This window comes from Hypomesus nipponensis, chromosome 7 (assembly GCF_054491055.1).
Source record: "Hypomesus nipponensis isolate SF chromosome 7, ASM5449105v1, whole genome shotgun sequence".
In the NCBI taxonomy this organism is placed as follows: domain Eukaryota; kingdom Metazoa; phylum Chordata; class Actinopteri; order Osmeriformes; family Osmeridae; genus Hypomesus; species Hypomesus nipponensis.
In genome coordinates this window covers 8,212,817-8,239,901 of record NC_140367.1, presented here as the reverse complement: position 1 = coordinate 8,239,901, position 27,085 = coordinate 8,212,817, and the positions used below count along the sequence as shown (strand labels likewise).

The window sequence follows — 27,085 nt, the reverse complement described above, 5'->3', positions numbered from 1 at the left end:
GATACAACAGGACAGGGGAGGACTGGAGGAGACAGGAGGAGATAGGAGAGGACAGGGGAGGACTGGAGGAGACAGGAGGAGATAGGAGAGGACAGGGGAGGACTGGAGGAGACAGGAGGAGATAGGAGAGGACAGTGGAGGGCTGGAGGAAACAGGAGGAGATAGGAGAGGACAGGGGAGGACTGGAGGAGACAGGAGAGGACTGGAGGAGAAAGGAGAGGACAGGGGGAGGAAGGAGGACAGGAGGGGAAAGGCATTCTACAGCTTGATGCAAGACACTCACTGAGAGGTTGTCTGGCAGTGACAGGCATGAGTGCTCTCTCATCATGATGAGACATTGCATCTGATAGCTTATGTTGTGTCCGTGTAAGCACATTAGCATGCTAACATAACCTAGCCCTCCTAAACTGTACTGCCACAGAGCTGGAATGCAGTACGATATGACACTCACACACACACACACAATGTAGGCTATGCCGTAAGCGTTCATGCCGAGCCCTGATGAGCACATACCGTCACACATCACACACAACAGCTATACACACACACCAATTTACCAGTCAGTGGTAACACAGACAGGCAGTGACAAATATAGGACCTACCTCACGAGGACCGCGCAGCAAAAAGCAGTCTCTCACGGCAACACCACCGCCAGCCTGATGGAGAGAGAGAGCGGGGGGGGAGAGAGTGAGAGAGAGAGCGAGAGAGAGATGACATCACAATGTTACTCCCCTCCCCTTATAATATGAGCCCACCAGAGGGCTGCTTATGTACAGTGTTCAGACAGACAATAATGTATGTGTGTGTGTGTGCAAGAGAGAGAGGTTTTATGAGTGAATGGGGCAGCTTTAATCTGTTCCGTGCCAGTAGGTTTGATGAGGCGTATCCTTTGGGTTGCCTCTTAAACAAATTCCTTGATCCTGGCTGGATGAAGATTATAAGTCAGCTGGCCAATTAGCACATCCATCCGGCGGCCACTATGGCCCCATTGGGTGTGCTGCTGTTATGGCGGAAAAGGGGGGAGGGGGGGGGGGGTACCCTGTATGTAGGACTAAATACTATCAGATTAATAGCTGACTTTTCTGGAGAGTTCTCTGCATGGAAATACAAGACATTCACCAAACAGCTTCCATGTCCCAGTTTCCATGCTTACTAGGCCGTAGCCCCAGGCACTATGGATGATGTAAACGCTGTGGCTGGAACTTCAGGAGAGCACAGAGGGGGGAAAAGAGGAGAGACAGGATGTTGTTGCTTCTTTCTGCTGATCGTAAGACCAAGACTTCCTCCTGCGGTCTGTTCGCTTGGCTAGCTGCCTCTGTGATTTGATGAATATTATCTGAGTGTGTGTGTGTGTGTGTGTGTGTATATTTGGATGTGCGTACGGTTGTGTGTGAGTGTGTGTGGTGGGATTCCGTGCGCGTGTCTGCTTAGGTGTGCGTGTGTGTGTTTGTGTGCGTGTGTGTGCAGCTGTCTAAAGGCCAGGCTGATGAAGGCATCCAGCAGTGAGAGGGTAGCTCTGCGGAGGTGCACACAGGTCCCAGCTGGGACCGCGTGTCACAGGAGATGGAGAAGGACAACCGTGGCACAACACTCTCCTGGGATACGGCAGAGAAAGCACTGACCGGGCAACCTCAGGTCGTCTATTCTCCCCCATGACACACACAGCAGTACAAACTGGGGCAACTTTGACAGCGTAACATCTGAGGGAATCCGCCCGCTTCATCAAAAATACCAAAGCCCCGACAGGTAGCAGTCAACAGCAGTGGAACCAAATTACGTAACTCGCAAATGGCCAAGATGAGGAAAAAACTGTCATCTCTGAAGCCATCCAGTCTAAATATAGTTCCGGTTGAGAGAGAAGTGGAGATGGCAAGACGTCCCCCCCCCCCTCCTTTCCTTCAATTCCACCCTCCACTGACTGGCCTAATTGTGTTACACACTCCCCCTGAGCACAGGGTCTCCAGTGGTCTGGGCTTACACTGAGCCAGGTGACAGCTGCAGATAGGCACAGACCAGGGGCAAGGGGCTGGGGGCAAGGCGCTGGGGGCAAGGGGCCGGGGGCCAAGGGCCAGAGACCAGTGAAGGACATCCATAGGAATAGCCTGACACCAGGCTGGACATCTGGACTGGGGAGCCACAGTTGTAGTTTTTTTAACAGGTGTGTAAAATTGTCATTGTTGTGATGAAACTCAGCCTTGAAACAGGAGTTGGTGTGGGTAATTGTTCCTTTGGCAAGGTTTATAAATGCCAAAGACATCAGGATACTCCTGCTCTGTTCTCTACCACACAGGCTGTTGGCATCCATATTTTTTATCCTGCAAATCAATGAGCTATGATCCAAAGACTTGATAAGGATAATAACATGAGTCTCGGACCCTTCACTAATTTCATCACCACAGTTTAACACCTACAGCACTGAATGATGTAAGCCCTCAGTTCTTCAGTACCGGTGAATGTCTTTTTCCTTCCACTAAAACTAGAGCATCAGGCCAACTATTAAGATATAACCTTGAAGAAAGGACGATTTTAAAATCCCTTTCAAATCATGCCAAACAGTTAGATAACAGTCAACCAGTTGCTGTCTTCCCACAGAATCGACAAAGGCATCACTTGTTTATACACTGCCTATGAATGCGCTCAAGTTTTGCCTGAAGAAAACAGTGGCCTACAAACGCTCATCACTATCAGTTGGACACTAATGAGTAACATTTACTCTTATCTTTTTTTTTTCTCTTTATTGGACATTTTAATGTGAGTCATGAAGCTACTGTTAATGTGCCCTTGGGGAATGCAAAACGAGTTCTTCTGTATCAAACGAAAAGTGAACGGAAACACCAAATTGGTTAGGCTAAATGTCACTTTGCAGGCCTAACTGGCATAACACACAAACCCAGCATTCACTTTATTGATAGCCTTACTTGTCTATTCTGTCTACAATTTCCTAACCTTCACCTGACCAAATTCATTACAAATTTCAGTTCCATTATCTGTAAAATACTAAACTGGAAAGGGTTGTGGAATTGTGGAATGTACATGACAAGCTAAAAACTAAGAAATGTGAAACAGATGTAACAGCCCAGTAGCAAAGCAGTGCATGATCATTTCAATAACCATAAACAAAAATAAGCATCAAATAGGCCAGTCTAAATGTATACTTCCTCCCCACAATCAGTTGGGTTTCGTCATGGAAAGCCTGCCTCGGTTGTGATGGAAGAGTCAACAGAAAAACAGAATGGAACTGGTCTGACCTTGTTAATCTGTGTGGTTGAGCCCAGGCCAGGTAAAAGGAAGGAGTCCTTCACTCACACAATGCTTTGACACTTGATCCCTTTAAGACTAGCTGCTGTGGTAATACATCGCACTGTACAGGCTTCATGTGGCTGTGTGTTTTTCATTGTTATTTCGATAAATACATTTGCTTCAAGTGTTTTGTATTCTTTCCCCAATCTTAATTTAACAGCAAGCTTGGCTTTCATTGATAAAATACCTTAAAGTATTCATTGAATAGGCCTAATTTGAGTTAGTCAAATCCTCTTTGTCTCGCCTTCTCTTTCTCCCTGCAGTCCAGTAAGCCATTCTACAATACTGGGTGTGCCGTCTGAGGTACACCCTTGTGTTCACACCCTGTTTTGAGCTATATTTATCTTCACATTGACATTTATGGCTGTGAATGTGAATTCCCACAGTAATGCTTCTGGCTGGACAGGGAACCCTGCCAGACAGATTGCTGGGAGTGACGTCCATGCAGCAAGACATGACGAGGCAAGGTCCTGTTGGCCTGCCTTGGACAGTCCTGTGAAGCCATACACACCATCCTCCACTAACTGCACTGAAACATCACTTACACATTAGGGTAATGTGTTTCTAACCATGATATTGAAAACCAATGGCCAGACATCTCTGCAAGTTGATTGAATATTTTACATTGGTGTACTGACTGTTATAGTAACTTGTGTAGTCGAATTAATCTATGTAGTAAAATAACAGAAAAACTCTTGTTCATTATTGTCTCAAGCTCATTCTTGCCTGGGGAACCCTTGTCAGACTATGCTGGCTCAGCTGTCCTGGTTGGGTTTTTCCATCTGAGCAAATGTATTATTCATAGCTAATATGGAGTCTCTGTCCTACTAATCACTTAATTCGAAATGCATTAGCAAGCAAGTACTGCTTGATTTTGAGTGGTGTGGCTATGAATGAAACTATTGTGGCCACTGGATCCATTGTAGACTAAAACATTCCCATTGGGAAAATACCCTACGAGAACCAACATGTATGAATAATCGCATTGGATTGAATCAGGAGGCGTGTGCTAAATGGTCACGTCTCTACAATCTCCACAACCAGAAGAGGCATTCAGCTGTAAGACACAAAAGTATGAAAATGGCTGAGTAACAATAGACTCTTGAATGTCAAAACGTGTACAGCAGCTAGTCCCTGTGAGCTCACAGACACCAGCAGGTAACAAGAGATGCCGAGAGGGGAAACTAAATATAAAATAGCGTGGCTTTCATTTCCTGAAATCTCTAGAGAGAGTTCTCTAGAGAGAGATTTCTACATCTCAAGAGTCTCCTAAAACCCACCCAGCTCAAATCAAACCAGACAGGAACCCTTTCACCATCGATGATACTCTAGATGTATTACTTGATCCCCCATTCTACAAATTCGGTCCTTACTGACATTTAGCTCAAGGTCAAGGTCTTCCTTGAGTGTTTATCACTCCCTGAGGCTATAGGATCATGACAGGAACACTGGGATGCACTGCGTGGCCCTTGAGGAGTAAGGATGGGAACATTAACACATTTCACAATTCGAATATTCATTATTGACTATTTTACAGTTGAATAGACCTATAAGTGGCCTTCTCTTCTGAGGAGTTTGGGTGTGCACACCTAACTAGATTGCTCCATATTGAGAGCTGTGCTCTGGAGGCGTGACGAGGGGCTGCTCTGAGGATAATTGGCCTGGTCCTTCCGTCTTAAGGCGAGGAGAACCTCTATCCCCCCATATTGAATCATTTTCTGAACCCATTGTGCACCTGGTTGTATCTAGAAATACATTTTGAAAAGGTGGCCCTTCCAAGAGTCAGGTGTTAATTAAAGTTAAGTCCTTTGGCTTTGTTTAAGCAAATTGGAATCCCTTTGAAAGGGACTTCACTTTTGTGAAGTGACTTATCTTTAACAGTCCTACTGTGAGAAAAGATACAATTCTTCTTCTTCTTCATGTGCCACTTTTTGAGTTCCAGTTCCATTTTAGACTGTAAAATGGAACTCCTGGCACCATAACTCCTAGCACCATCATTGCACAGCACAAAGGAAAAAGAACGCGGAAACTGTAAACCTCAATCTAACTTTAAGTATATCTTTTTTTTCCTAATTGGTGGACTAGACAAAAGCAAGATATTGAAACATCCCAGTGAGTCAGTTCCGATGACCAGTATCACAGCAGGGTGATTGGGGGGGATCCCCCTCCCACCTTTTCACCTGTCAATCAAAGCCTGAGCGCTCTGTTACAAGCGCCGGGTTTCAACCCCGGCAGGAAACAATATGAACAAAGTGCCCGGGGAGCTGCAGGTTTTAATTTACGCTGCATTTAGTGTCTTATGTAACACCATTATAATTAATTTAAGATAATTAAAAACACTGAGGGTAAGATTGAAAGTGGAGTAAAATGGTGTTATTGAATATGGAGTCAATCTGTAGTATTTTTATGAGAATAATATTCCATATTACTGTTCAAATAGGAAATTGTTGCTGGCACATAGGGGAAATGGTTAAATAGTTAGTTAAGGAACTATTATGTATGGATAGCTTTAAACACAGTAAGTTGACCCAATCTTATTTAATCGCTGTGAAGATCATGAGTAAGGAGTTATGATCTGTGACATGACACAAATCTAAATCTGGCTTTTAAATAAGCATTATGAGTGTCCCTTATCCTAAATGCTTTGTTGACATAGTTCAAATAGCTTAATTAGTGATCAAGGCGAATAAGTAGGCTAACTAAAGGATTTTGATATAGCCTAACTTGCATCCATTACATTATTGTTTTTGAATGAAATGCCAATACTACTTCCTTGTAAATGAGCTAGTTGTTTGTTGACGGCATGATCACATCCATCTGTAGCTTGGAGCAAGCCCCATGCTGCCTGGCATTAAGAATTGATTTCATTAACCTGGCTGACACTCTCATATTGTCAGAGTGAAGGTAATTGCACTCCCTAATGTGATTGTGCTGTCTGGAGATCTGCTCTGTGTCCAAATGTGTCCACAGAAAAAAAAAAACGATGCATTAAAATGACCAGACACTACATAATTATTTTTAACACACAACATGGAGGGTCATCTCGAGCTATGAGCCAGCCATACACAGCCAGCCAAGTGTACTGGAAAAAGGTAGGTGCCAGGACATAGAGATCCCGTACATTGGTATATCACCTACTTTTATTCAAATGAAAAATGGTGCCATATCACCGGACAACAGTTCAACCCCCACAGGTTGTCGCTTGGAAAGGAATGGAAACTACATTTGACAGGCAAATGACAAGACCTGAGCATAACACACAGAGGGCATCTTGGGCATTGCTGAAACATTGCCTCACTGGGGAAAGGCTAGTATCACACGTAATTGAGATGCAAATCAACGGAATGCAAACATGGAAATATGCAGTCCTCACAAAACAGGAATGGCCAAGTTGAACAGGCAGGAGTAGGAAACTAATTAACTTAGCGCTTTAGGAGAAATTATAGGTCTGCGTTGACTGGATAACATGCTCCTCCATCATTCACATAAGCTACAGTAAAGTACTGCATATGTGAGACGGGTCAAATACTGATGAATTCAATACTGATGAATCAACTATTTACTATAAATTACAACAGATAATGTGAAAAATGTTTGATCAGAATCATTTCAACTTATAGTCTACTGTGCCAGTAACCTATTGAAAGAACTGTTTGTCTGCATCAGTGAGAACCACAAGTGTACACAAGCATAATGCCCATTATGAAGAGGCAGGCATGCCATATCACAGTATAGCCCAACTGTGTCTTGTGGTAGTGTTATGTTGCAGGGCCCTACCCTCTTATTAGGAGAAAGCTGTAACTTGGTACCAAGGCCAAGGCTGCTGTCACATGATAGCCTCGGACATGTAATAGCCTACTTGTACAGAATCAATGTGTTAACTAAAGCCATACAAGCATTTCTCAATGGTGTTCATGTAAATACACTGACATGAACCTGATTCGATTTATAGAGAATGTAAACAAAATTGAAAATGGTTATAATAAGAATGGCCAATTAGCATGCCAATAAACAATCAATTACTAATGATATTCTTCAAGGGCAGGACGTTTAATTGAATAACTTTCCCTGAAATGGGTTTGCCTTTCACATCGTTTTGCCTCAATTACAATTGGGATTTGATTACGTTTCAATATGGTGCTAGATGCTATGACACAGATGTAGGATGTCTCCGCTGACAATGTAAATCTGAATGCAACAGACCTGCATGAATACGACAAGCTTGTTACATAAGCTGGTCGGATGTTTCAGTGATGTCAGTATGCTAGCTAGGTTGAAGGGTGTCAGTTTAAGATTAGTGCAGCTAGTAGTTTGGCAGTCTGACATTGAATCTGTCATTCGACAACCAAATCTAGTCTCATTCAGTGACACCGAATAATGTAGTAGCTAGCTATTTAAACATGAAATGTGGCTTCGTTACCACACCACCACCCATTTGGTATATTGGTATTGGACAGCTTTTGTGCATAAACGTTAAACACATGCAATACACATACCTTCAGATTAATTGAATTGTCTGTATTCCACCGACTGTAAAAACAGAGAAGCAGCAATACGGTTAGTTAGCTAGCTGGCTAACTTGCTCAATCGTCACAGCATCAGACTGACAGGGTTTGTGTTAGTAGCCACTACATCCGCAAGGTTCAACAGTACTGTAGCAGCTCACCTGAAGTTCGTTTTTATCCCCCAAGAATATAGCCAAATAGGTTGATAGAGTGTGTTCCTCAGAATATAGCTGTCTTTTCTCAAGCGCTTTAAACTAGATTAGTTGTTACTGATGAACTAGCTAGTCCCTCACTAGCACTCCTCCTTTCGTGTCTTCCTGCGCATCTTCTCTCGATTATCGACTGTAACGCCTGTGGAAGTCGCTTGTTCAGCGTTCGATTTTTGTAACGGAACACTGAAAATGTATTTGGCTTATTCGGCTGAGGCTTAATGCGTTATTGAAACTTAATGAAATAATTCAAATAGTATATCAACTACTTTCATTAATAAGACGTGTGATATATTATAACATATTATAATTATAAAATAAATACGATTGTTGGTCGCAGATTAGATTCGGACGGGTTAAGTGTGACATCTAGTGACAAAAACAAAGTAATACAGCTCATTCATCTTTTGAATGACTTTCCAGTTGTAAAGGCTTATACAATGTATTCTTGTGCATACAATGATGTTGGAGATTGATTTCTTGACAAATAATTTATTCTCTAATATGCTATCTCACTTATTTGTAATCAAGCCCAAGAGTGGTCTCGAAAAGTCGTCAACGGTATCATTTATATACATTTCTGAACAATAAACGAATACATGCAAGATGAGGATACAGTAAACTGAGTTCATAACCCTAACCCTTTCTCACAGTATACATAACAGCTCTGCACATCAAAATGATGTGATACAATGACGTAATGCAACAGTACAGTAGCATAAAAATCTCACGACAAGCTTCGGGCATCCTTTTGACAGAGCAACCCCTCCTCTTGTTTGTTTCCACAGAGCATTACCCATAATGCTTGGTGAGATTGACCACCAAGATGGCTGACGTTATGGATGAATATGAGAAAGAAGCTGGCTGTGTCCCTATTCTCCATCCAGAGGTAGGATGCTCGACCTCCATATTAGTGCATGGGGTAATGTGCAATGATGCAAATTGTGCTAGTTGAAGTTATCGCAGATTATAAATCCGTCGTGTATTTGGACAACCACGATCCTCGGGAAGGCGGGTGGCAGGCTCCAAATGTAGCTTGCAATTATTAGCCCCTGCTGCGTAAAAGAGCTTGCTAGCAGCTGCTTACGTTAGCCAGCTAGCTAACTAGCTAAATTCTTAGATTAGGGGTTTTGACGTCGGTTGCAAACTACCAAACCAATAGTGCCTTAAAATTCGCATAATTCTTTGTTATTTAACAGTGCAATTTTAAAATGACGTACTCGTGCTTACTAATATACGCTTAGTTGATGCGCGTGCAGCTGCTGAATGGCAGGTAGCATGCTGCTGTTTTAGTAGCTAGCTGTCAAGCTGGCCTTGGTCGATTAGTTGAGATCGGGACAATCTTTTTAACAGTGTGATAGCTCATGGTATTGATATTGCAATGCAATATGCACACTTTGCGTTTACCAATCTAGGTTCAGTTCGTTTGATTAATTCGTAATTTAAATAATAAGCAACATGACGCACTGTAAACACACAATCTACCATCATGGCTTGGATTGTTCCCAGTCCAAGGCCAGTGTTGGCTTGTCTGAGACTTCCCATGCCCCAGCCCCCGAAAATATATCTGGAAAATTATAGACTATTTGCCAAATGTGGGATAAGTATTTAGCTTACTCAAACAACGTTTTTGTGCAATATTGTTGGGTCATTGCCTGGAGTTATTACCTAGCTACCAACCAGGAGATTCAAAGGGCCCTATTATTAACTTCCGTAGCTACATTGTATTTATGATGTATGTTTTCAAGGCTACTTGTAATGTGCGCAGCCGAACGCACCCAGTTAAAGTAGTCATTCCCTTCTAGTCTCTGCAATATTGTCTGTTTCTTACGTTATGTTGAATACCCTCTTAGGCAAGATACCTTTCAGAGGAACTACCCATTGTAAATTGTTAATGGTTTACCTCCGTCTGTTACCCATTTTATTTAGCCAACTAGTGCGAGGACATGATATGCTGCTTGAACTCCTCAGTACACATGAGGGTCTGCAGTTTCCTACAGAAAGACGTTTAGTCCTTGTGACTATCTGAGACCATCGTCTAGAGACATCAGATAGTGCTGTTGAGACTAATAAATCACCTCACACATAATCTCCTTGACTGAGTGAATTGCTGCAATCTCAGTGCCATATTGTCATTGGCAGCTGGAAGTAATTCACCTTGATTCATACTGATGGGGTAGCCTATAACTCATCGTTTTAAATCAACAACATGCAGGATTTTACCTCCATTTCAATAAGCTACGCATGTGAATTATTGTCTAATATTGGCAATTTAGGCCTGCTCACTCTTCTCATTGGCATTAAATAATCAATAATCATTCTGTCTGTTTGAGGTAGACTTCATGATGTGACTCCATGAAAGTTTACTGGTCCCTCAACATCCACAGAGCACCATCTTGTCCACCATCTTGTCCTTGTTCTCTTGGCACATGGCAGCCTAGAATTGCTGGTTTTGAGTGATTAATTTTTCTCTACAAAACATTACATAGTTATCATGGGTAATTGGAGAGAGCAGTCAGCACTGTTAGATGTTGTGAGACACAGCCAGGTTTGACTAGACGGTTGTGACAGTGGGAGCTGGGGCCAGATCCCCAGGGCATAACTGTCTAACCTATGTCAATGAGGTGTTACTAAAACACAGAGGGTGAACTTGGTCTAATCCCTGGGTGGTTTTGTGCAAAGGACAGTAACAGTAGAAGAGTCCCCATTGTCCCATTGTTATTCCTGAGATGGAGCTTAGATGTGAGCCGGTGGTTGAAATGCTCCTCTGTTCATGCTGGTCTTTAGTTTCAAGGCTTGTCAGGTGGCTGGCGAGTCACAGGGATGTGCGGAATTGTAGACGACAGACAACGCTCACCAACTGCATTTCTGAAGTGTTGACTACTCCCTCCCTGCCCTTGTCAACTGGTACAGCTGATGGTGTTCATTCATATTTTAGATGGATGAATGGAATCCGTTAACCAATGGTAAATGGTCAGATTTATCTTTGTTTTCATTGAAGGTAGTCTACGATTTGCTGTTAAAGGGAAAATGTAGGGTGTGTGCTCTGTCCCAAGGGAGCTCCCTGTATGGGGAGCAGACACCTATGGAAGTCGGAGTGATATGCCAGTTTATGTTATTTGCCTTGTTCGTCTCTCCGAAAGCCCCATTGAACACATAACTTTATGAAAATTCCATCCTTCCTTTGGGAACTTCTCTGGTCGTTTGTTGATTTGTCAAAGGGAAGAGAAAAAAAAGCACTAGGCTCCTGACCTGATTTGGAAATGCAAATGTTTTTTTTTTTTTTTGCATAACTGCAAATGCTTGCTACAAAGCTGAGGAGCGAACATGAAGGCAGCAAACAGAAGCTGAGCTCTGTGTGGAGGGCCTGTGTTTCTTATTCTTTATTCACTAGCGAGGCAGATTCTCCAAACACTTTCTCATTAACTCAAATTTGAGCTTGAATATTGGATTAGTTTCACAGAATGGCCCTCATTTGAGATGGTATGTTAGATTGGTACAGACCTATCCTGCTGCAGAATCTTTATTGGCTTTGAATAGGCCAGCCAGCCAGCCAGCCAGCCAGTCATAGCACAGTGTAGGGAAAGCGTAGTTGGCATACTGAAAGGACTTGATAAGGGAGTCACATTCAACCTGAATGTAATAAGGAGCATTAAGTAAAGGTGGCCAGAACCAGACTAGCCTATTATGGAGGCGGCATGCCTGTCTGTCTGCCTACAGTGTGTCATCCTGTGTCTGTGCTGTGAAGTGGGGATGAACAGACAAATAAATATGTTTTGTATCACACAAAACATTGCATTTTGGACCTCTGCGAGTTCACAGTATAATTACCCCACCAAGTGTTATTATTCTCATTTATAAGACAACCAGTAAAATATGATTGTTTTTCTAAGGGTGGGCCACATGACATCATTCCCTGGGGAGAGTGTGCCATATGTCCTATTGACAACCTGGATCCCTAGCTCTCCCCTAACAGAGGATCTCCCCTTCAGGGCCCTGAGAGGAAGCGGATGTCGTACAAGCCTCCCCCTCTCCTCCCTTGCCCTCTCTGTCCAGGTTTGAGTGGATTACAAAATAGCAGACACTCAATTAGAAGGACCCAAAAATGCGTACTCTGACTGCAATTATCGTCTCCTCTGTGGCCTGCAGTCACAATTACCAACCACAGCGTCGTGATAGAGGCAGTAAAAGGGCTCTTTGCTTCTTTGACCTTGGGGCCAATTGGTATCTCAAGAGGTCAGGGAATAAGTCATTATAATAAATGGGATTCAGAGTTTATAAACTTCTTCTATGCCCTTAGGTCAGAGGGTTGTCCTTTCACTGTTAAAACACCTGGGAATGTCTCTTGCTGCTTTTTATGCTGTATGTAAATATAGCTAAAGTAACTGGCCTTGAATGCCATTTAAAATGCTGTCTGGGTAAAAAGGGAATTTCCAGGAGTAAAACATAATTATGAGCCCACTAATGACCTGGATCATGCCCACCATCAGGGAGTCAGGCGTTGTCTCGTGGAAATAAGCCATCCATACATGGCTGTGGCAAAAACCTTGATTTCACTGTTTGTCTGTATGCCTCAGCCATATCAACCTCTGTGGAAGATCTCCACAGCATGATCGACACGTATCCCACACACTCGCCTATTGCGATGCAGGTGAAAATAAAATATGCGAACGAGTATCAAATCCAAGTTTTGCCGCAAATCACGATCCATTCTACCTTGGCGGACACAATAACCCTCAGTCCCATTTCCCCACACATGATATGGTTCTCCAGTAGGCTGCAGATACAACCACGTCCCCTCGTCCTCAGACCCAAACGAGGTCTTGTCTGTGTAGTCAACATTGCGCTGCCCTCCAGGCCTGAGCAGAGCTCCCCAGGTGTGCAGCCCTGCTGTAACGGGCTGTCATGATGTAAGCAGTGCTGGCTCAGCATTTCACTCTGCTCTGTAGGAGGGGGGGGGGAGGCTGGGGAGATGCTGCAAGGCAGGATGGGACTTTAACTGTTCAGTTTACAGTTAAACAGCCAACTGTATAACCTTGAGCATCCCCCCCTAGACCCACTCTGTCTCTGCAGCTCTGTCTTCAAATCCCACTGTCTCTCCTTTTTTCTGTGAGGCTGTCTTTCATGGATCTGTCGCATATATTTTTTAGCTGCGACTCGCAGCTCCAGCTCGGTGGGTCCACAGACATGGCCCGCACGTTACTTGGTCGCTGCTCGTCTGTCATGTTCTTCTGTTTGCTCATTTACAATGGAGACAAAATAGACAAAACCTCATCTGGCCGAGTTTTGACCATATCCCCTTTCTATTTTTGTAAATATCCTCAATCGTTTAGATCATCTGATCACAAGCTAAGATATTCCTGTTTGTGGAACTTCCTGAAGGGATATTTGAACCTGTTTTTCTAAATTTTTCAGACATTGTTACCTACCACCAACTGTAGCAATGGTTGCTTTCTGTTGAAATGGTTGCTTTCTGTTGAAATGGTTGCTTTCTGTTTAAATGGTTGCTAAGTTTAAGTGGTATTTTGAACAAACAGCTCAACAACAAGCCTCTGTATTTACCCTGGGTGAGTGACTAACCACAGCTGAAGACACGACCCGGCTCCTAGCTTGTAGAATCAGCCCTGCAGACCAAGGCCCAGAGTTGTGACTGGAAGTTTGCCAGCCCTGTTCTCCCCCTCCCCCGGCCCTCTCCTTCTCCAGCCTTCTCTATCTCTCTCTCTCTATCTCTCTCTCTATCTCTCTCTGCCAAGCTCCCTTTCAATCTCCCACCCTCCCTTTCCACCCTTCATCCCTTTTTCCCTTATCCATTTCCCTCCATCTCATTCTTCCTCTCCTCTCCTTTCCCCTCCTCCCCCCCTTCCTCCCCTCCTCCTCTGTCCATCCCGCTTTAGGCCCCAGTGACATCATCGTAGCAGTATAGCCTCTAGATTATCTCTCATATTACATGGAATCCACATTTTGTAATAATCTCCATATTAACCATATCCTAAATCCATTTGCTCTGTTTCAATATTATTAATCTGCAACTGCAACCCACCCTGGTACGAAAATCCACAAAGCATTATATGATTGTATTGAATGACATGATTGGCGTGCTTATGTAAGGCTTGGCATTGGGCTTGGTTTGATCATCTGTAGCTTGCTGGCATTGCAAACAAATCTCCCAGACTTCTCTCGGAAAGCATTTGTGTGTTGCCGCGCGTCAGTAGCCCTCCTCAGTGATCTAGACCAGACACAATGTGGGGAAGCAGGCTAGGTGTTGCTAGTGAATATTACTCAACGTTAAAGCCATCCCGCAATAGCTACCTCCCTCTCCTCTCCTATGACATCATACACCTATGAGGCCTGTGAAAGTCAGATGGCTGAGCGGTTAGGGAATCGGGCTAGTAATCAGAAGGTTGCTGGTTCGATTCCCGGCAATGCAAAATGATGTTGTGTCCTTCGGCAACGCACTTCACCCTACTTGCCTCGGGGGGAATGTCCCTGTACTTACTGTAAGTCGCTCTGGATAAGAGCGTCTGCTAAATGACTACTTTCTGAATGTGAAAGGCCAGTGGGACCAGTGGGTAGAGTTTCTAAACCCCCCTTTACACTCCTCTGTCTCCCCTTCCCAGGAAATCAAGCCCCAGAGTCACTACAACCATGGCTACACTGAGACCGTGGCCCGCAAAAGCCACGTGGATGACTACAGCACCTGGGACATCGTCAAAGCCACACAGTGAGTACTCTAACACTCGCCTGAGGACGAGGACCCCCCCCCCCTCATCTAGTCTGTCTGCATAGTGATGCCAGCAATGCCAGGGGTTTGATTTCCTGTGGGATTTAGCATTAGCCTTGCCATGTCAAGACCAGATATATCAGCCTGCTCCACTTGGAGTGTGTGGGGTTGTGGTTTTGAGCCGTGCTGTGTTCCCTGTGCAGGTACGGCATCTTTGAGCGCTGCAGGGAGCTGGTGGAGGCGGGCTACGACGTGCGGCAGCCCGACAAAGAGAACGTCACCCTCCTGCACTGGGCAGCCATCAACAATAGAATAGACCTCGTCAAGTGAGTGCTTTTTTTCGCTCTCTCCCTCTCTCTCCGACTCGTTCGTTTTCACGCGATAACACATCCCTCACGCTGCCTCTTTTCCCTCACACACCAACACGCTCTGCTCAGCCAAGGACAGAGTGTGCCCTTGACCTCCCCGCACTGTTGTACAGTCACATGAATGATTGATGTGTTCCAGTCGAGTTGTGAGGGGATGCTGCTGCTTCTCCAGTTGGACTGGGACATGCTGACCCCCTGGTAGACCAGGGCTCCAGCCAGCTCTCTGGAGATGAACCAGAACTCTGCGCTGGCCTGTCCTTCTGGGCCCATTGAGAGATTGCATCTTCATTTCACTCCAGACCCAACCAGCAAGGGTGGAAATTACCCCCATGCTCCCTCCTGATAGTGGGAGGGAGGGAGAGAGGGATATAGTGAGAGTGGGATGGGGAGGTTCCTAATTAACTGGTATGGTAACGCATATTATACTTGTCCAGTCCTGTCCCAAAAGAAAGATGCACTTTAATCTGTTCTTTAATCTCTCCATATTGTGTGGTGTGGACAGCCACCAATCTTCTCTTTAACAATCAGTAGCATGGCTAGGGAGGGTGTGTGCATGTGTGTACTGGTTGGTGTGTGTGTGTGCACATGTGGATATGTGGTCTTCTCTGATTGCGTGTCTCTCCTCAGGTACTACATATCGAAGGGGGCGATAGTGGACCAGCTAGGAGGGGATCTGAACTCCACACCACTGCACTGGGCCACCAGGTCAGGCTCACACACACACGCACACCAGATCGACAATGTGTTGAAAAGGCGCTGTCAATCAAAGCTACATCCAGTGGCGGGGGGGGGGGCTCTATTGTTTATAGAGCTGGTCTAGAGATCTGGAGACAGCCAGGTAAACTGTCGAGGGAGAGTGTGTGGTGGGGGGGGGGGTGTTATTTAATACTTGTCATCCAGCTTGAGCCGAGCCCAGGTTTTCAGCTTTCCACGAAATGTTCCTCAAGAGATTTTCATTTTTTATTGAGAGTGGGAGGGGAAAAAACAACAACATTAGGCAACCTTCTCTCTCCCACGTTGGTGGTTCCAGGGACCAGGGTAGAGGGAGAGAGAGCTCTGCTGCATTATTGATGTTTCTGACAGGAGGGCATCCACACCTGCTCGGTTACAGTCCCCTGGACTCGCCTCCATCAGATCCCCCCCCCCCAGCTTGTGACCTTTCAGACTGGAGGGGGAGAGGGATCTAAAGAGGGATGCAGCACGTTGGGTTGTGGTTTATGTGGTCGATGGTCAGAATGTTCCCCGTGTCTCCTGAGGGAGGCGGTAATCAAATAGCAGCTTAACGGTGCAGGAAGAGATGTGTCACTGCCATGTGTAATCCATCTGTTGCCTCTGTCAAACAGATCAGGTCTTTTTGGGGAGGCTTCAAGCCCACCACTCACTGACACTCTGAAAGAACCTTTTAATGAAATGATATACGTTGATTTAGCGATGTAATGGGCGTGAAGGTCAATCGTATTTGTAAACGGTATGAATAGTGTCATTCACACATCGTCGTGTGTGTGTCCAGGCAGGGCCACCTGTCCATGGTGGTGCAGCTGTTGAAGTATGGCTCCGACCCCTCGCTGATCGACGGCGAGGGCTGCAGCTGCGTCCACCTGGCCGCCCAGTTCGGACACACCTCCATCGTGGCGTACCTCATCGCCAAGGGCCAGGTACGCAGCGCCCTCCCCCCCCTCCCCCCGCGCAGGCCAGGCCCTCCTTTCACCACCAGGGGGTGGTGTGGCGTGGTTTTCACAGCTGCCGTCCTCGTTGGGAACCCTGCCAAGTTCTTCCCTCCTGCTTCCAGTAACACTCTTAATTCTCTCTCTCCGTCTTGCTCTTCCTCTCCCTCTCTTCCTCTGTCTCTCTCTTCTATCTCTGGCAGGATGTGGACATGATGGATCAGAACGGCATGACTCCTTTGATGTGGGCTGCTTACAGGACACACAGGTGTGTGTGTGTATAAACCTATATGTTCCACCCCTACAAGGTGACAGGACCCAGAGGCTTCTGTGTCAACGTCCCTTTGAACTGAGCTCTCTGGCTTAGCAGCCAAGTACAGATCTGCTTTCTGAGAGGACGGTTAAATAAGGCCTCCCACACAGTGTTGTACTGCAGAATCAGGATGCTGTCACACAAGCAGCTAGTAGATTCTGCTGACTGGGGCTGCTCCCGCAACCTTCTAACGGCTACATCAGGACTGTCAGCAGGGGAACTGTCTGAGCAGTCTGTGGCCAGTAATGTTCTCCCTCATCCGTTCAGCTTTGGACCATGTTATAGTGTATAATAAACCCTAGTGGGTAATATTGTACAGGGGAGAGGTGTACAGTACAGGGTTGGATAGAAGCAGGCTGATGTTGACTCATACTTATTGCTGCACAGAAACATGTATACCTACCTCTATTACACCCCCCCCCCCCCCTCCCCAGTGTGGACCCCACCAGGCTCCTCCTGACCTTCAATGTGTCGGTCAACTTGGGGGACAAGTACCACAAGAACACGGCCCTGCACTGGGCCGTGCTGGCTGGAAACACCACCGTCATCAGCCTGCTGCTGGACGCCAACTCCAACGTGGACGCCCAGAACATCAAGGTGTGTGTGTGTGTGTCTCGGTGGTTTGGTCCAGCCCGGCCCCAGCCGTGTGTGTGTGTGTGTGTGTGTGTGTGCTGATGTGTCCTGTGGTGTCGTTGCCAGGGAGAGACGCCACTGGACCTGGCCAAGCAGAGGAAGAACGTCTGGATGATCAACCACCTGCAGGAGGCCCGGCAGGCCAAGGGCTATGACAGCCCCTCCTACCTGAAGAGACTCAAGATGGACAAGGTAACGCACACACACACACAGACCTCACACACACTCTCACTGTTCACTTTCTCTCTCACACACACACGTGGTCCTCTCTCTCACACACACACACACACACACACACGCTGTCCTCACTCACTCTCACACACACACACACACACACACACACACAAATAAAGACCCTTATAAAAAGAAGCCGCAGTTTTGTAAGGTATGAGTGTTGTAACACACAAGGTTTTATAGCAACTCTCAAGGTTATACTACTTGGAAGTCGTGGAACTTTTCAACATGCCTTGAAAAACCAGACGCATTCACTTTCATGGTCCATCCGAGACCTCGGTCTTGGAGATCTCTCCCATTTATCCAGACTCTGTAAAAGTCACAAAAGATCACACTTTGGTGCAGGGTAAGGGTAAATAAGGAAACGCACACACAATTATCCAGGGAACAGTGTCTATCCTTGTCTGAGTCTGAAGGGCTCTCTCCCAGTGGAGCCTGGGACTCAAACACCTTGAGAGGAAATTGCTGCTTTCTTGTTGACGAGAAACGAGCTAACCCCCAATCTAGCTGCCCTGGGCCTGGGAGTGATGCGTGAGAGGTGGTGTTTACGGCTGGGCCCAACCCTGCTCCATGTCACGTCACTGTCCGGAGCCCTGTGTGTTAAAACGCTGATCCGCTTGGCCCTCTGTCCCCCAAGACGACCTGCGACCCTGCAACTAGCTGCGTCCAGGCCTGAACACCGCTGTCAGCACACAGCCACACTGCACCTGCTCTCAGCTTCTGTTTGTTGTTTGTTGTCGTTGGCCTGCGTCTCACCATGTCGTCTTTTTATTCAACCGCTGGACAAATCTTAGGTGATCAAGGTACATCCCTGTAGATATGGTAGATGCATCCAAAGTAGATCCTGCTCAGTTGAAGCACTGCTCAGTACGTTACCGTTGTAGGATATAGATATAGTTCAGGAAAGCAGTATTCTCATGATTATTATTGTTATTTTTGATTATGCTTCGTAGTAGCTCATTTAAACTCTTGTCAGTGCAAATTTCAACCTATTTTTGGATCCCCTCTCATTTTTTGTGTGTTTTTGGCATGGTATGTATGTTTTTGGCATGGGGTGTGTGTGTTTGGCGTGGTGTGTGTGCAGGAGTTCAGACAGAAGGTGATGCTGGCGACCCCCTTCCTGGTCATCTGGCTGGTGGGCTTCATCGCTGACCTGGATATCGAGTCCTGGCTCGCCAAGAGCCTCATGTACGCTGGACTGTGGGTCACTGTGCAGTTCCTCTCCAAGTACGTGTTCTGGATACACACGCACGCTCACACACGTACCGCCTATATACACTTCCTCGTACACGTACAGATACACAACCATAGACACACACACACACACACACACTCAGTACCCCCTACTGTCAGTCCATTAGCTCCACCATCTGCTCCTGCAGTAGCTGGTGGTGTACTGGCAGCTTGTATCCGCTATATGCACACTGGCATTCACACACATGCTTAGCATTCTTTCCCTGTGGAAATGTATAGTTGATAGTCGTCGTTGTTTAATTTGATTGTAGACATGTCAGCAAGCTACGGTTTAGTTTGTTTTCCTTTGTCCGGGTGACTTGATCTCAAAGGATTGCAACAGTTGTGTTTTTGTTGTGTGTCCTCTTCAATGTAGACCTGACCCCTGCAGTGTAGACCTGACCCCTGCAGTGTAGACCTGACCCCTGCAGTGTAGACCTGACCCCTGCAGTGTAGACCTGACCCCTTCAATGTAGACCTGACCCCTGCAGTGTAGACCTGACCCCTGCAGTGTAGACCTGACCCCTTCAATGTAGACCTGACCCCTGCAGTGTAGACCTGACCCCTGCAGTGTAGACCTGACCCCTTCAATGTAGACCTGACCCCTGCAGTGTAGACCTGACCCCTTCAATGTAGACCTGACCCCTGCAGTGTAGACCTGACCCCTGCAGTGTAGACCTGACCCCTGCAGTGTAGACCTGACCCCTGCAGTGTAGACCTGACCCCTGCAGTGTAGACCTGACCCCTGCAGTGTAGACCTGACCCCTTCAATGTAGACCTGACCCCTGCAGTGTAGACCTGACCCCTTCAATGTAGACCTGACCCCTGCAGTGTAGACCTGACCCCTGCAGTGTAGACCTGACCCCTGCAGTGTAGACCTGACCCCTGCAGTGTAGACCTGACCCCTGCAGTGTAGACCTGACCCCTGCAGTGTAGACCTGACCCCTGCAGTGTCACAGAAATAGATATGAGTGAAATACACATCTATGACAGCAGAATCTCCCGCCTTTCTCCCCCCTTTCACTCTCCCCCCTCTCTTAACCCATTTCCATTCTCTCCCTCCCTCCCCCTCCTCATGCAGGTCGTTCTTCGACCACTCCATGCACAGTGCTCTTCCTCTGGGGATCTACCTGGCCACCAAGTTCTGGATGTACATCACCTGGTTCTACTGGTTCTGGAATGATATCCTTTACACCTCCTGGGAGCCGTTTGTCCATCCACCCATCAGAGTGGAGCTGCCCTGGCCGTGGAAACGGCATTGTGTGTGCGCGTGTCCGCCCTCGCGTTTGCATGCATGTGTACGTCCGATTCTTCCTAACTGTTGTGGGCCGTGTCTTTGGGTTTTGACTTCAGACCTTTGAGACTCCGGTGTGTTTTCATGGTGGCCATGTTTCCCCAAAGCTCGCAAGTCATTTTTAGTTTTTCATGGGGAGATTGATCCGCAGATGAAGGGGGAGTGCTGACATTCCCACCTCCACGCCGGTTATTTCATGTGAGAGTCTCTTGAGAGGCTGGAGGGGAGGGGGGGCAGTGCAGTCTCATTGTCCTCCTCAATCCTGAAGTGGAAATGAAAGCGTGTTGTGGGTGGAGTTGGTTCTTTTCAAAGGAGCCTATATTTACAGCAGGATCGTGGGAGAGAGTTTCTTGTGGAAGTAGTTACAAGTGGACCATTTCCACCACAACTCCCATTCTGGTCTGAAACGGTCTGGAAGAGAGCTACGGCTAACTTTGAACCCAACTGAACTCGAAGCTACACTCAGAACGTTTTGCTGTTTTGTGAGGCCACACATTTTCCCCCAGACCGATCCTACATCTTCCTTGACCTCTTGGTACATCTCCCATTCGCCACTGTGCACCTCCCCTTCCTGCTCAACAGCGTGGCTCTGTTCTACAACTTCGGAAAGTCCTGGAAGTCCGACCCCGGCATCATCAAAGCCTCAGAGGAGCAGAAGAAGAAGGTAAACACGCCCCTTCCTGCTGCTCCGCCCCCAATCATCCCACCTGCCTCCTGAGGGGGCGGGGCCAGGTGAGAGGCATGAAGGGGGTTGACCACACAGCCAGTGCAGGAAGCGCCGTCAACACTCAAATTGTCCCGCACCACTTTTGTTTCTACACTTTGATCCAAGCGGATCAGATCCGCTCCTTCTCTGAGTAGCTCATCATGTCATATAATGTAGCTATTCATTTTCAGCCAAACATGGTTCCATAACCAGTCACGACCAAGCATTTCACTGTGTTGTCTGCGCTGTGGAACCATTGGCCCTCAGCCAGCCCCCCCCCCCCCCCCCCTCCCTCCCTCCCCTGGTGTCTGAGTGTCCCTCATTAGCACACACTGATGGAACAGATCAGGACCTCCACTGCTCACAGCCCCAGCTTCCCCATGATGTGATTGATGACAGGGTTAAATCTAGCCCAGCAGGGCCCAGCCCTGTACTGGAGGTAGGACAGCTCTGAAGCCTCCAGGACCTTCACACATCAAGGTCTCTGTGCCCTGCTCTGGGGACGGGGGAATTCCTCTTCACCTCGAGTCCTCTCAAGGCTCCTCGACATATGGAGCTCTGGCTGTAGAGTACCTACATTTCCCATGATGCGACCTGGAACTGATCAGGTTCCATTCAAAGTTATCTTCGCCGCGACGGTAGCAATCATCAACCCACAAATCTCATGAAGTGTCATTAATTCTAGTTTGGAAATTGTCATTGTTACTAATTCTTTCTCTCCCTCTCTTCCAGACTATAGTTGAATTGGCAGAAACAGGCAGCCTGGATCTTAGCATATTCTGCAGCACTTGTTTGGTAAAGACAAACATCTTTCAAAAGAAGTTTACTTTGAAAGTCTCAAATGTGGTTGAGCTTTGTAGTAGTTAAATGGACTAACTGAACGTCACTTTCATGTTGTCTTTTGCCCCCCCCCCCCCCCCACACACACACACACACAGATACGGAAGCCTATAAGGTCCAAACACTGTGCCGTGTGCAACCGCTGCATCGCCAAGTTTGACCACCACTGCCCTTGGGTGGGCAACTGTGTCGGTAAAGTAACAGCGAGCACACTACCCACCCTACAAACAGGATTAGATTAACAGCGCGCACACTACCCACCCTATAAACAGGATTAAAGTAGAACAACACGTTCCCTTGGCTGCGGCTCATTTTCTGCTCGCAAAATTGGAACATTTCTTTTTTTATTCGCCTCGAGTCCCCCCCCCCCCATAAGAAGCAGCGCATGGTGTTGTTGAAAGGGGCCCTCCATGTGAGTTAATGAGCTGTTGTGGCTGGTGGGTAGAAAGACCTACAAAGGGGAGTTGCAGAGCTGGCTCGCTTGTCTCTCCTGGTGTGAGTGCTGGCCTGCTCTGTCAGATGGGCGGCAGCACCTGCAGGTGACTGCTGGGCCCTCTGATGGCTCCGCCTCCAAACAGACATCTGGAGGGAGGCTGGCATCCAGACCTGTAGCCTGTGTCCTGGGGGGGAGATGGGGGGTGGAGGAGAATGTAGGCTAATGGGGAGACTGGATCATTTGGGGAAGGAAGAGGGGGAGACTGAGGAGTGAAGTGTCCTATGGTCCTATGACCTGTGTGCAGGCTCTTCTAAACCAGATGGAACAGGATGGGCCAGATGTTGAAAGACAATGGCACAGACCTGACTGCCTTACTCCCCAGGCGAGCTCTGTCCTGTTTAGCCAGGTGTGAGGGGAACGGAGGAACACAGAGGGTCAGGATATGTTGGGGGGGGGGCGGGACGATGTCAGTGAAACCACTCATCTCCAGCTCCTCATTAGCAAGCTAACACAACACGTGCTCTCTCTCCTAGTTCTGAAGCTTGGACCGAGTTTACAGGACACAGCTGCACTTTATCCCAGTCACTGTGTGTATAGCTCAGTGGTAGAGCACAAAAAGTGCAGTCACAGGTTCAAATCCCCTCCGCGGCGTCACCTTGAATACAAGCATCTGCTAAATGAACACGTTATTGGTGAATGACTTTCTTTTCCCGTGTGCAGGAAGTGGAAACCACCGCTACTTCATGGGCTACCTGTTCTTCCTGCTCTGCATGATCTGCTGGATGATGTACGGCTGCACCTGCTGTGAGTGGAACCCCCCCCCCCCTGTCAACCGTCCTTGTTATGTGAACACATCCCCCCCACCACCAGTTCCACCACCTGTCGTCTTGACCTCATCCTGACCTCTGCCCTCCAGACTGGAGGATCCACTGTGCCACCAGCTACGCCAAGGACGGCCTGTGGTTCTACCTGAGCCAGATTGCCTCCTGCTCCCCCTGGATGTTCTGGATGTTCATCAACAGTGTCTTCCACTTCATGTGGGTCGCTGTGCTCATCATGTGCCAGCTGTACCAGGTGAGAGGGAGTGAGGGAGAGACGGAGAGAGAGACAGACTTTCTGTTTTCATGTCACTGTTGTTTATTCATAAGTCATTGCAAACTGTTTTCTTTTGATTAAATGTCAATACTGACCTTGGCATGATTCCAGCCTGAAAATTCTGTTTCTAAACAGAGAGTGGTTTGCCAGATTTATTTGTCTTGGACTACAGACTACGTCCTGTCCTTTATGGCATTGCTAAGTGACATTGCTAAGTGACATTGCTAAGTGACATTGCTAAGTGACATTGCTAAGTGACATTGCTAAGTGACATTGTGTGCGTGTGTGCGTGCGTGCTCCTCTCCAGATTGCTGGTCTGGGAATCACCACCAACGAAAGGATGAACGCCAGGAGATACAAGCACTTTAAAGTAACAGCCACGTCCATCGAGAGCCCCTTCAAGTGAGTACACCTGGCTGGTAATATACCTGGGTCGTTTACATGGGTAGCAAACACGATGAGTCTTCCTGGTCTGTTTGTTGGTTCAGCCCCCATGTGACATTCAGTAACAGCCACTATGAATGAAGGTCCATCTGAATTCCTAACTTGTACCGTGTCTTTTCTCCACATTCTCTCCTTTTCCCTGATGCTCCAGTCATGGGTGCATACGGAACCTCATAGACTTCTTTGAGATCCGGTGCTGCGGTCTGCTTCGGCCTATGGCGATAGACTGGACCACACAGTACACAATAGAGTACGACCAGACCGCCGGGTCGGGGTACCAGCTGGTGTAAAGCAGGGAGGAGGAAGAGGAGGAGGAGGGAGAAGTACTGGGGGAGCAGTCGTGTTCTTGGAGGAAGAGGAAGAAAGCCCCCCCCCCCCCTCCCCCAACCAGAGTTCATATCGGGGCTGTTTTCCGGGAGCGCTTGCCTTCGGACCATCTCTCCCTCCCTCACTGATCTGACTGAATCTCAGCCTGGACTAGCATGCTGTTAGGGGGCAACACGTCACCGATCCCACCTCCCCCCACCACCACCACCACTGGCCCACTACCCACTGCTGTTACCCTAGATGAAGCCTCACCACTCCATCTCCTGGACCCCGGGGCCGTGTCCTCTGCAGTGCTCCCCCTCGTCTCCTCTCCCTCTGAACAGTGCACCACTGCCTGACGCACGGGGGGACAGGAAGAGGGAGGAGAACCACTTTTACATAAAAAGGGATCTTTATTTGTACTTTTTTTTTTTTTTTTTTTTTTCAGCCATGCTGGAGTCATGACTGCAACACGTGCAGTATGTTAACGGCAGTGTTTTCTTTTTTTCTTCAGTGTTCTCTTATGCGGTTCTCCTTTTATTTGATACGTGAAAAGTTTTTTTTCTCCTATTTTGTGTTTCCTTCGACTTTTCCATTCTTTAGTTCCCCAACTCTGCTGTCCCTTTTCAAAACGGTGGTTGCCAGGGAGATGAAGGAAAGGCTTGTGTATGGAAGTTAGGTCGAAAGCTGGATTTTTTTCGGCGAGGGTTTCAACGTTTTGGTTAAGCACCTTCATTCAAGCCTTTGTTTCAGGTTACTCCAGGATAGCCTTAGAATTGCCAACATTGATAAACACCTAGCACAGACTCAGTGTGTCATAAGATGGCACCTGTTGTTGAGTGGGTTCTTGGCTGATTGGTCATATTCAAGGTTTAAGAAAAGGCGCAACTAGGAGCGATATCCTATAAATAATGTGATGCAGCATATTTATTTTTAAGCTATTTATAGATGAACTTATGTCCTGGCGTTTATTTCCCAGTTAATGCTGTTTATGTTGTGTGTTTTATATCAAGAGAACAGTAGGTAAGAATTCAAGGTGGTTTGACATGGTGCCCAATGAATAATACTCAGTCACACATGCATACAAATATATTTATTAATATAAGAGTAGTAATAAGATAATAATACTAGTTTTAGAAAGATCCATTTGAAGCAGAGAAACAAAAGGCCCTTTCATCTGTGACTTTGATAGAATGTTTTTTTTATAAGTTTACAAGAAAGGTTCATTCCACATGCTCTCTTTTGACTTCTGAAGTCGAGATGTTTAGTTTATTCCCCCTACCACACACACACACACACACACACACACACACACACACTTGTTGTGCGTCTGCCTATTACAATGCACTGATCACCATTTATTGGTTTCTGCTCTCGCTGTTACTGAAGACAAAGATTATCCCACACCGCTTCCCAACAAACTCTTCCATGTTTACAGAGATGAGGGTCCTGTCTGATGTGATATTGCCCCTCCCCCCCAGACCCTCCTCCTCGGCGTTGTCATCTCTTTGCTTTTGAGATTCATCCTCCAGTGGACTCAGCAGCGACAGGACAGACTGAAATGTAAAGAATGTGCATCTGTACATAAATGATCTAGACTTTACTTTTGTTTTTCTTCTTTTTTTTTTTTTTTTTTCGTGAGTGACTTTGTTTTGTTGCGTTTTTGTTTTTTTGGGGTCAGTGTTAGTTGAAGCAGCTCCCGAAGAAAATAAAAAAACACTTTGATTTCATCCAACCAAAAGGAAAGAAGATAAACCGAATATAATCCAAGTGTATGACTTTAGCTTTTAGTGATGTCCGACACTGCTGTCTATAGGCATTTTAATCCCTTGCAATTAAAAACTCCAGTGCATGTGTGATGCTTGGACAATGGGCTGTCGCCATAACAATGATCACCTGTCGCCATCCCAGAGGCCCAGAGAGCCATGTGTCTGTATATAGTGAATGTTCAGTATTTGCAAGTACTTTCTGCGTTCTGTTATTATAATTTTTTTTATCCAGTGTGTGTGTATCTTTTAGTGCAAGTCTTTCTTGGTCTGCAGGTGTGCCAGGTCTGAAGGATTTGGTCAACTGCTGAAGTGTAATATATTTGAATGTTCCATGCTGGTGAATCATAGTCAAACGAGGGGTTTTTCTAAGTCATATTGCTGGGGTTGTTATACCACTGGATGTACAAATTGTAAAGGCACCAGAGAACTAAGGACAAACACAGATCTTGTTTATCTTAAAGATGAATCATTAGGTGTTGTCTCATCAGGCAATATAGTTTAGAGTGGTTTAACAGGCCTCCTAGCTCGTGGGAGTACATCAGCATCATCTGCTGGAAGCTCCGTATTTAACTTCCCACTCACCCTCTGCTGACAGTCTAGAAGGTGCACGGATAACCAGTCATCAGGACCGAGCCCACAAATCTACTCATGTCGTCCCAGGTTAACATGCCACGTTTCAGAAAACGTCTCACGTTAAAAACCTGCCTAACGAGCCGTGTTTTGGAGGCACGTCTACCCTGGTTCTGTCCGCTCCAGTCTGGTTTTGTCCCCTGCTGTCCCGCCATATTGAAAGCACATGACCATCTCCAGTGCCTCTCCACCTCCTTCAGGACGTCACCGTAACTCCGCTTCAGATGTAAACATATTGGGCATGGATCAATTTTAATGGCTTTAATAAAAAAATACAGTCAAATGTGAAAATAATCGTTTGTAGCCTCGTGTTTGAAATTCGGTTGAATAATTTGGCTATGTTCATAATTTGTATTTAATTGTCTTCAGGTTGTCACCATATTGA

At 46.5% G+C, this 27,085-nt stretch overlaps 2 protein-coding genes across 5 annotated transcripts in view; one reads left to right on the top strand and one right to left on the bottom strand.

Annotated features, from left to right (window-relative positions):
• osbpl8 (oxysterol binding protein-like 8) overlaps positions 1-8,140 on the bottom strand; it is a 59,608-nt gene extending 51,468 nt beyond the window's left edge. For 2 of the 3 annotated variants that reach the window (XM_084701661.1, XM_084701663.1), the window contains exons 1-3: positions 7,967-8,140; positions 7,797-7,830; positions 603-656 (exon numbers count right to left, since the gene is read on the bottom strand). The gene's annotated coding sequence lies outside the window, so the exon portion shown is untranslated. The remainder of the gene's footprint in view (positions 1-602; positions 657-7,796; positions 7,831-7,966) is intronic. The other variant, XM_084701662.1, reaches the window with a different exon arrangement.
• Positions 8,141-8,775: 635 nt separating this feature from the next.
• Positions 8,776-26,994, top strand: zdhhc17 (zDHHC palmitoyltransferase 17). 2 transcript variants are annotated; one of them, XM_084701216.1, is made up of 17 exons: positions 8,776-8,903; positions 14,632-14,735; positions 14,939-15,061; positions 15,731-15,808; positions 16,614-16,758; positions 16,971-17,035; positions 17,515-17,677; positions 17,780-17,905; positions 19,032-19,174; positions 20,262-20,364; positions 21,016-21,138; positions 21,913-21,975; positions 22,119-22,212; positions 23,177-23,260; positions 23,373-23,530; positions 23,859-23,953; positions 24,147-26,994. In XM_084701216.1, exons 1-17 carry the CDS (start codon positions 8,841-8,843, stop codon positions 24,283-24,285), a joined length of 1,869 nt encoding a protein of 622 aa, XP_084557342.1. In that variant the 5' UTR covers positions 8,776-8,840; the 3' UTR covers positions 24,286-26,994. The 2 variants fall into 2 exon arrangements, with proteins under 2 accessions (XP_084557342.1, XP_084557343.1); XM_084701217.1 differs by lacking the exons at positions 8,776-8,903; positions 14,632-14,735 and having other exon boundaries at positions 14,942-15,061; positions 15,243-15,808.
• Positions 26,995-27,085: the final 91 nt, after the last annotated feature.